The sequence below is a fragment of the Notamacropus eugenii genome, chromosome 7, assembly GCF_028372415.1.
Source record: "Notamacropus eugenii isolate mMacEug1 chromosome 7, mMacEug1.pri_v2, whole genome shotgun sequence".
Lineage (NCBI taxonomy): Eukaryota > Metazoa > Chordata > Mammalia > Diprotodontia > Macropodidae > Notamacropus > Notamacropus eugenii.
In genome coordinates, this window is record NC_092878.1 from 70,058,678 (window position 1) to 70,069,529 (window position 10,852).

The 10,852-nt window shown below is 39.0% G+C and overlaps 1 protein-coding gene across 1 annotated transcript; it reads right to left on the reverse strand.

Moving 5' to 3' along the window:
• Positions 1-8,605: 8,605 nt before the first annotated feature.
• On the reverse strand, positions 8,606-10,577 carry LOC140513296 (calpain small subunit 1-like). Its single transcript, XM_072622882.1, has one exon. It carries the CDS (start codon positions 10,459-10,461, stop codon positions 9,757-9,759), a length of 705 nt encoding a protein of 234 aa, XP_072478983.1. The 5' UTR covers positions 10,462-10,577; the 3' UTR covers positions 8,606-9,756.
• Positions 10,578-10,852: the final 275 nt, after the last annotated feature.

The window sequence follows — 10,852 nt, forward strand, 5'->3', positions numbered from 1 at the left end:
TTAAAACTTTCGGCAGGTAATGAACAGGATAAATTGACTACTGTAGTCCTTAGGTGGATTCCTGATCTGTCTGTTTAGCCTGTAGCTCCATAACAGCTATGCTCACACTTCTTATGTCATATCAAGTCTTGTCCAGTTCCTTGAAAGATGACATTGGAATGTCCATGGTCATGATTCAGATGAATAAATCTGCTGTCCCATAAAATAAATTTGAGGCATGAACTCTGAAGTAACGTACATGCTGTCAAATTCTCTAATTCTTAATGCATATAAAACGATTAAAAGTTAGGCCATTTATTTTTCTATCTCGTTTATGCTGCTGAATAGTAAGTAATATAATCCTTATCTTTTAACATTTCTTGCAGGCAACTTTTACAGTTCATACACATTTAACAGCCTACTAAACTATTATTCACAGTACTCTTGAATGTAGTTCAAGTTTCCCATCTGCCTGCGCAGCAGCTATTCAGTTTTCTTGAACATGTCTGAGCTCGTTTGGATTTCTGCAGATAATTTCCCTGGAAATTAAAGTGAGTTCTTTTTAAGATCTGATATAGATAACCATACAATATTTTATGGGAAATTAATTTTTCATTTAATGTTCTTGATAGAACCTGATGGCATATTTTAGGCATTGTACCAAGCCCAATAATGCACAGCACTCAGACTCAAAGACTGGCACTCAAGAATCTCAAATTCCAGGATTGGTATAGTTTGTGGGTGATTAGTGCTAATGTGAAAAATCTAATCTGTGGCCAGATATATATGGATGCAAATAGCCAAACACTTCTCAGTTACCCATCTTATATGCATTCTGCCCAACCATGCTACATTACAAACTGTATAAGCTTAAGCTCAAACTCTGAAAAATATTGTTTGTTTTAAGTTATTAATGGTTTGATTTTTTTCTATAGATAATGATAGCAATAACATCTTTTCCTGAATCTTGTTCTAACTATTCTGTGGCAAGTCTGGATTTAACAATACTAGAAATTTGTCTATAAGTGTGATTGTAAGAGATGAGAGTCAAGAAAAATATATATTATGTGCCAGATGAATCTGAAAAAGCAGGAATTGCAATCATGCCATATAATAACCCCCAACCCTATAAATCTTGGGGTGGAGAATGTTCTTTAATGTCAAAGATCTGTTTTTGTGTGATTTTTTACTTTCAAAATTATGTGTTTGTTCTTGTATATTTATTTTGGTACTTTCATTCTTATTTCCTATCATAACTGTCACTTCTCTATATTTATCCTTTCACTGAAACAGTTGTTGAATATCCACTCAAAGAGAGAATAGACCTACTGAGTATGCATTCAATACCTCATTTGATAGGCATATTTTGAATTGTGTTAGTATTTTATTGCCTAACTTGACTTACATGCTAAAACTGCTATGCTTTATGGACAAGACTCTGTTAGGAATATGGTTACAGCTTTGAAAAAGGAAAAGGAAATATACATTCACAGATTGGCATTTGCTAGTTGTTTTGAGTTCAGATGACCTTTTCAATGTGGGCTTAGAAGGATTTATAAAGTGCCAAATCCTGAAATGATAAGAACAGTAGTTCCATGGTCTCCCACACATCTTATATCAAGATCCCAGCCCAGAAGTTATGGCTTTTTTACTTCAGGCACCTGGGTTAACACTTAATTATCTCCTCATTGAAGAGAATGGAAGGTTATCATGATAACGGATGGGAAAAGTCAACTAAAAGAATGAATTCAGTGAAAAGCAGGCTAGTAGGCTTCAGACTCCTTCCAGTGATTGTGACTGTTGGCTTGGTAACTTAGATCTTCATTTCCATGGGGGTTAATGGATTCCTTACTTAGAAAGCCAGCAGCAGGGTTTACACAAGAAGCACTGATATTTAAGAATACCTTAAAGGACCAAGCTGCATCAATTAACATAGTACATTTATATTTTCCATCCATAAGGCAAAGAGAATTTTAAAAGGGTAAAAATTTTTGCAACAAAATAAAATTATGATAAAATTTTGCATCAGTTGGAGTCCTTTGTCTTTCTGGTACTAATCAAAAATGGCAGATGAGTGTTATGCTATTAAATGTCAATGCCAGAGAGAAAGAGAAATTAGAGGTGAAGAAAAGGGGGAGGATAAAAAGAGTGGAAATATAAAAAATAAAGAAAAAATATATAAAGAGAGAAACAGGCAAACAGAGAAGGTCAGAAGTGATGGAATACCTGCTACGAACAATATTACCATAAATTGCATATATTTGTTATAAATTTAAGTACAGTACTCATACTTTATCCCTTAATTCATCTGGATTGAATCTCTGCTATCTCCTAATTACTCATGCATGAGAGTTTAACAAAACACCACACCTAAACAAATTGTTGAAGTTAATAAATTGTTTGGTGGCAGCAAGCAAGTTGATTTGTCTTTAGGGAAGCAGTATAGTATACTGAAAAAAGAAGTGGATTTGAAATCAAGAGAATGCAGTTTCAAAACCACCACTCTGCCCCTGTGTTAATATAGCATGTCCAGCTTCTCTAGGCTTTAGCTTTCTCTGAGAAGATTGTAAGTATAAAAAGGAGGTTCAATCTAAATGTCCTCTATAGTTCTTTCTAGCTATAAAATGTTATGATTTGAATGAAGATTCAAATACTAAAGTCTTTCTAAAGCTAGGTAGGGAGATATATGTTCTCAGAAACTAAAAAAATGGTTCAATAATTATAATCAACAAACATTTATTAAGAACCTGCAGGCCACTGTACTGAAATTTTGCTATAAAATAATGTGGAATACTATTTGAATAAAAACATTCTTCCCATGACAACATTCTCTCCCCTGCTCTTACCCCCAAACTGTTCCCCCACAACTGTATTTAAAATATTCTTAGACATATTTATGATTACATAATTAGGAACAATCATTTAATCAACCAACAACTGTTCCATGTTAAAAAATATGTTGTGCTATGTCAGGGGATAAAAAGACAAAAATGAGGAGTAATTGGTCTCAGAGGGCTTATAGTTCAACAGTGAAAGTATAACGATATGTTTATACAAATATGTTGAGCCTCTAGACTTAAATTTCTTTACCCACATTCATTAGCAAGTTAATTTCCCATAGGAACGTCATATGTTCTGCTCTGGTCTGGAGGTACCATTGAGGTGGTACTGGGGTATATGGGGTGTTCAGAGTGGACTAGTCTGTCTGGTGTGAGGTCTTGCCACACCCTTTTGGGGGTTGCTTATTCACCTTTAGTGTCCACCTGTCCTCCAACTCTCATTTGTGGCTCCAAGAAGCTGTAACAAACACAGCAGCTAATCAGTGGTAAAACCATCTTAGAATGTGATCTTAACCAGGTTGAGGGTAACCTGGCCTCAAACCCATCAGAGAGGCATGAGGATATAACAAGCATGTAGAATGGGCAGATGTGAAAACTTTGGGCAAAGAAGGTGTCCAAAGTGCTCTGCAGAACTCTTAGTGATTGGCCAGACATAGAACATGTCATGGTCATTCACTGCAACTTGGGACATCTCCAATTGTCCTGACTTTTGTCTTGTCAATGGACTTCAACGACTCAGGAAGAGAGAGTGAGGCTGACAACTTTGTGTAACTCTGCCTCACTTAAATCCAATTTACATACAGGTCAAGACATCACCCCATTATGTCATTGATCCTCTTTAAAAGCTAAGGACAAAAAACATGAAACATTGAGAGGCTGAAGGGGTATGTTCTATAGGCTTGACCTCACATTTCAAAGTATATTTCTTAATATCAAGCATCAGTGATTAGTGACTCAGTATCATTAACCCATTGGCATCAATTAGATTTTACAAAGGGATATTTATTAAGAAAAAAATAGCAAGAAGGGAGGCATCTCATTTCCACTCCTATTCTGCCACTCCTACAACCCCACTTCTCAGTCTCTGGAAAGGGTGGACTCCAATTTAAATGAGTTGCTACAAAGCAGTAATCCTCACCGAATTCATGTTATAATGGAGCACAACTGATGGACAAGTTGTTCTCTCTTGACGATGTTCATTACACTGCTATTCTGGATCAAGCATCTCCCTAGGTGCTTGCTTCACTCCTCACCAGACTCAACTGCCAACAAATTCTTACACTGATGTCTGTCCTGGACCTCTGCCATCCTGTTCTTTTGACTTTTAGAAGCTGATAAAGTTGCAGTCTAGTTCATTCTAACACCAATACTCCATCTAAGGTTGAAAAGGATAGACGTACAAGGACAGAAGCAACATCAAGGCTATATGCTGATAGCCGCATATTATCAAAGGCGGACAGAATAGATCGCTGTAGCTAGGTCTCTCTTCTCATCCCAAAGCTTATGATAGTCATTTCCTTTTCATTCAAAGGCAGCCAGGAAGGAAAGAGAACAAGGTTGAGTCACTGGGGACTTTTCTATGCAGGTTCAGTTCTGGCTAAAAAGCTTCTCTTTACCATGTGTTAAATGGTCTTGAAACAACCTCCAGATATTACATGGCTATTGCATCAGGTCAAATTCAGTACACATCTTTATGGAAGCTAGGTTCTCATTGCCAATTTCCTGTTACATGAAATATAATTATGTACACATGGAGTCATTAGTAACATGGGGTGGAAAGTGCCAGCACCTGGGAGAACTAGGAAAGATTGCTTATTGAAGGCAATGCAATAGCTGAGTTTAAAAAAAATTCTAAAAGACAAGATGTGAAGAAGAGAGAATTCCAGGCATAGAGATATTTGATGTGGGGTCATGTGCAAAGAGCAACAAGAAAGACAATCTCCCTGGAACATAGTATGGAAAGGCAGAGAGATTTATCTATAACAATATTATTAATTTAGACATTGAAGAGACTTAGACTTATTATCTTCTATAATCCCTACATTTTAGAGATGAGGAAACTGAAACCCAAAGGGGTGAAGTGACATGTTTGGCACCACACAGGTAGTAAGAGGCAGAGCTAGGATTTGAACTCAGGTCCTTTCACTCCAAATTCTGGATTATCTCCACAATACCATGATTTCAGGGAGTAGATGCAAAAATGGGTAAGGACAAGGCATTCCTCTTAAAGCACTATTTTGTACTTCTTGAGATATAGAAAAATAACTAGTTAGAAGATGAAGATGGTGATGATAGAGAGATGATAAAGAAGTTTAGATAAATAGAAATACATTTAATATCTACAAGTCCATCAGTTTTGGAGCTCCAGGCTGACTTCCTCATTTATAACTGAGCAGGTGAGACCTAAGGAGTAAACTAAGGCACATAACATCAGGGACAGTTCAAATGATTAGGGAAGGTTATTTCTGAACCCAGATCTGATTCAGATCCCAACAGTCTATTTCAACTAGTTGTCAGTGTCTCTTGATGGATTGATACATTCTGGTCATTTAAATTCGGAAGCTCTATGTGTTTATATTGGAAAAGCAAGGGGATGATGTTAAAAATGATGAATTTGGAAACATTCAGGGGTACATTGACCATGGATGTTGTAAATGTTAAGTAATGAAATCATAGATGCTTTTTAATCCAGGTGTAGGTTTGAAGTAAAAGGTTTGCCAAAGGCTAATTTTCTTCATTGATTCTTTGCAGTGCAGAATGCTCTTTTCCTGTCCTCTTGTGAAGATCTTTCCTTCTTATGGTAAATTTTGAAGAAATACAACCTCCCATAGGCACTTGGAAAAGTTGTAAATGCTGCACAATAGTTTGGGAAATAGAACAATTGAAACACAGATGATTTATTTCTCAAGAGATTTATTCACAAATCGACACTGCTGTTTGTCCAGTGGCGACAAACCTAGGCAGAGTGCTCCTCTTCACCTTCTCCAGGGAGCTTCTTTTATTTAAGCCTTTACAATTGCAGTGCTGGGCATTTCCTACAGATTAATGATCACCTGGGAGGAGTTGTACTTTGGTCCATTAACTCCAGTCAGTCATTAATTCCCATGAAATGTTCTGCACTTGAGGTTGTTACTGCTATTATGAGCTGAAAATGAAAATATGTAGTAGGTGGATTGATGCTCCCAGTCACCTTTCTCCCCATACACAAATGACGCAAATTCAATTTGTATGCATAAGGTATTTCAAGAAAAAGAATCCCCCAAATAAAAGCATATTGTTAAAGCCCAATCTTTAGCATCCTGCTTTTCTCATGTCCAAGCAATGATGATCTAAGGGCTGAAGACTTCCAATTCAATTTAAAGACCTTGGCCTAAGAATTGATAGCCTGGTAGTTATGACTACAGTTACTAATAACATTTAAAATACCTTATGCAGTTCTGTTTTCACAGGCTGCTACAGTCACAGTTTTCAAGACAATACAGAAGATACTTAAAGTTGTTCAAGTCATAAACACATCATTTAATGTTCAAAAACACCTAATTGCAAATGAATCACTAACTTTTCCAGTGTATTGTTATGTGTAATGTCAATATAAGAAACACATTGATATAACTATGGTTTCTTTCTCATTCTACTATTTGAGAACAGCTGTAGCACTCCTAATCACTCATGCTCTCTTTCAAGTCTCTCCTAGCTCTAATCAGTCCTCCATATAACTACCAAAGTGAAATTCCTAAAGCATGGGTCTCACCTTGTCACTTCTGTGTTTAGTAAACTACAGTGAATCCCTGTTATCTTGAAGATTCAATAAATACCAACTCTACAGTTTGGTTTTTAAAGATTGTCACAATCTGCTTCCAACCTACCTTTCCAAGTTTACTACAGATTACTCCTCTTCATGAGTTTTGTAGTTCAGCCAAACTCCCCTTCTTGCTGTCCTTTGCAAATGACATTTCATTTCCCATCTCTGTATCTTTGCATAAGCTGTCCTCGCCACTGATCAGAGTGCATTCGCTCCTTAGAGGGATCCTCTTAGAAACCATTTATCCCTTCAAAGCTGAATCCAAACAATAATTCCTAATACAACTTTTCCTTATTCCCCCAGCTTACAAGTACCATTGACTTCTATTTTTTAAAATTTTGTATTTTTTTAAAAAAATATTTTGCATAATTTTATGTGTACATGTTCCCTCCCCCTGGAAAAATATAAGCTCTTTGATAGTAGAAACTGGCACAGTGACTGGCAGGTGTTAGGTTTACTACATAGAAGCAAAATGATTAATCAGTAAATTGCTATGTAAAACAACGGGGAGCAACTGTCTGAGAGAGAGAGAGAGAGAGAGAGAGAGAGAGAGAGAGAGAGAGAGAGAGAGAGAGAGGGAGAGGGAGGGAGAGGGAGGGAGAGGGAGGGGGAGGGGGGGAGGAGAGAGACTTAAAGAGACCATGACTTGCTCAAACCCATACAAATAGTAAATAGGATAGTGGGGAGTCTAATCCTGGTTCTTTGACTGTGGCTCCTCCTTCACCAGTCTTCTCAAAACCATAAATAGTAGCATATTTTATTATCTATTAAACAAAATCTAAAGACTTTAGCTAACATACAAAGACCCTCACAGACAAGTATCTTTCTAGCCTTATGTGAATAAGCCTACTTTCATGTTTACTATAATAATAGTGGATAGAAGGTCTACTTGGACTCAAGAAGACTTTTATTCAAATTTTGCCTGTAATACTCATATGTGACCATGGTCAAGATAGTTTTCTCAATGCCCTAGACAATGCTGCAAGATAAAGATTCCTAACTTTTTATATTCCTAACTTTTTCATATGGCAAAATCTATGGACCCCTTCTCAGAATAGTGTTTTGTTCATAAATGAGGGAAATGCTAAATTTGTTAGTGAAAGTAAAGCTTCCTATAACATGAGTACCTGTGTAGGTACGCATGTAAGTATGTATGTATGTATGTTCTTTTTTCATCATTCCAGTTCATGCATCCAAAGAAATCTATCCATGGATTCCTTGGGGATCAGTGGGCACAAGGTTAAGAACCTTGCTCCAAGATCAGTTGCAGTTGTCAATAAACATCATTGGAGTTTCCATCCAGAGTATTTCCTTTACTGATGAAATCATAAATCATGGCTGAAATATAATAGTAATAACAATACTTTGAAAGAGAAATTTGTCATTTCCTATTTATATTTGTCTTGTTAGCCAACATCTGTGAACTATTCCCTGAGTAGTGCTTATAAGCATAATAATATGTTAATAAGAAATGTATCTTGAAAACCTACTTAGCTTTTTTCCAACCATCAGGACAAGATGGTTAACCTTGCCATATAAGACTAACTTTGCTATATAATATCTGAAATCTGGTAATGCATCAAGCAACTTAGCTATATAAGAAAATAAATATAATTTTCTTCAGTGTATAAAAGGAGGAAAACAGAATAACTTAAAAACAAACACCTTCCTGAGAATAGATTTTGTTTATTAAATATAGGTCAGTAGAATCCCTGTAGCTATAGCTAAACATAACAAGTTAGCACTGGTCATGAATGGGATAGGAACAATCTCACTCATAACCAGGAAATCACCATAATGATACTCTTAGAGGGGCCCAGGAAAAATCTTAGCCTGTTCCAAAGTATGACCCCATTGGCATCTTGAATGGCCTGGAAATCCTACAGAAATGTTTTGGACCTTAGACTTTTGTAAGACACCTTTGTAAAAACAAAAATAGGTTGCCTTTCAAGGCAACACATTAACTTATCATCAGTCACTCACATAATATTGGGGATTAGTTTATCAGAAAGCATTCCAAGATAACATTACCAAAGCAACATTCTGAGTCTATTTGTGGGAGGAGGTTGGAAGGAAAGTTCTGAAGTTTTATTTGGTATGAAGAGATCTGTGAAGGAAGAAGGGGATTTTGGGCACCAGGGAGGGAGCACTTATAAGAGGGAGAAAGACCTCAAAAGGAAGATTAGAGCAGCTAAGAAAAGAGAAACTGTGCCTATTTCAAAGTTTTGCCCAGATTTATCATTGCACATAATCATCTCTCTTCACCAATATGGAAACAGGGTAATGCAGAGGCCAATTGCCCCTATTTGTACGGATTCGTGGCCATCAAACAATTGAATCCCTTCTTCACAGGGTGGTGGGAGATCTGGGATGAATATAAAATATCCTTGAGGCAATAGAATTCTTTGCACTTGTGGAAATTGTCCTTGTTTTCCTACGTTTAAAATGATTTTGATATAGTAAACACATAGTCTTTCTTTCCCCTTCTTTCTTTTTTTTTTCTTTCTTTCTCTTTCCTTCCTTCCTTCCTCCCTTTTCTTTGTTCCTTGTTTTTGTTTTTTCTGGTCTTTCTTCCTTTCTATTTTTTCTCCCACTGTTTTTTTTGGACTTTGGAACTAGCTGAAGCACCATCACCTGATCCCAGCCCCACCCAGAAAGAGGAGGAGAGGGAATGTGAAGCATGTGGGGAATGAGAGAAAGCACTAGATACAGAATAAACCTATTGGAGTACCATGTGATGGCACCTGGTCATCTTCTGGGAGGCATGTGGCCGGTGTGTTAAAGCATGTTATGTGTTTACAGGGGTGCTGGTGAACATACATTAGAGTAGAAGTATTTCCAAGGGTGCTGGGAATCCGGGGAGGGGGGGTGTTGGAGTGGGGAGCAGTGGGAGCAGGGGGCAGTGGGAGCAGGTGGTTGGCACCTTCTAGAGAAGAGAGGTAGGAGTGGGGTCTGAGGTGGGATCAGAGGCTCCTTGGTGGTGGCCACTTTTGGGGGCACACAAGGTACAATGTTGGTGCTTGATGGTGCCTTTGCCAGAGGGTTCCTATGTTGGGGTCTGAGATCAAAAAAACTGCAAAGGGGGGAGGGGTGAAGGGTGTCTGATGACCACTCAGGTAGACAGACACCTTCGTCTCAGGAGTACATGGTCATCTGCAGCCACTCTCTGGTGTTCAGACTGATGTACCCACAGTCATCTTTTTCTAGAGACTTGAAGGCACGGAACATGGCATCGAGACGCACCAAACAGCTGATAAAGTTTTCGAAGTCCAAAGTCCCCTCGTGATTGGAATATCGACGAATGATCATTTTGTGCAGGTGACGGTTGAGTTGGAAACCTGCAGCCACAAAGGCTCCGGCGACCTCCTGGCTGCCCAGGGTGCCTGAGCGGGGCGAGGCGTACTCCTTGTAGATGGCCTGCCATTTCTTTAAATTGCTCCAAAGATACTTAAACTCCTCAAAGCCGAGCTTGCCGTTGGTCTCGCTGTCCATAACGGCCAGTATGCTCCGACAGGTATGGATTCCCAAACGGCCAGTCTTCCGATCCTTCCGATCAAAGTACCGAGCTAGGGCAAAATTCAAGATGTCCATGAGTTGCGAGGGGCTCACTTCCATTTTAAGTCCTGTCTGATCCTCAAACTGCAGCCTGAACCACCGGATCTCCTCAACCTCCCTGGCACTGGAGTGGGAGAAGTGGGCCCGACTGGGCGGGGGCTGCGGAGTGTAACTGATGGGAGCTTCACGGCTGCCACTGCCCCCGCCTCTTCTGTCAGTGGAGACCCCCGCCCTACTTCGGCTGAGGCCGGCCTTGCTGCCCAGAAATGAATTCATGAGGAACATGGTGGGTCTGGTCTCCGGGACCCTGCTCTCAGCCGCAGCCTCACTTTCTCCGGCTTTGGCTTGGCCTCCTGCGCTCCGCGCTCTGCGCAGCCCAAACCACAGGTTCAAATGTGGAGACAGAATTCTAGAATGAGATTCTCATGATTCCATTTAAGTAGTCTTTGCTAAATCAGCATCTTTGCCATGCTCCTGAGCCGTGAGCTTGTGCTCCAAGGTGCAGACACATGGGAATTGAAATAAGAGACAGCAGGGTCAAGGAAAGAGGGAAAAGCAAAACCAAACAAAACGGAGAAGAGGGTAGTCAACTCAACAAGGTCAAATGCACTAGGAGACATTGAGGTGACGAAGTGGGGAGACTGCTGGTTCTGGAGTCAGAAAGTTCAAAGTTTAA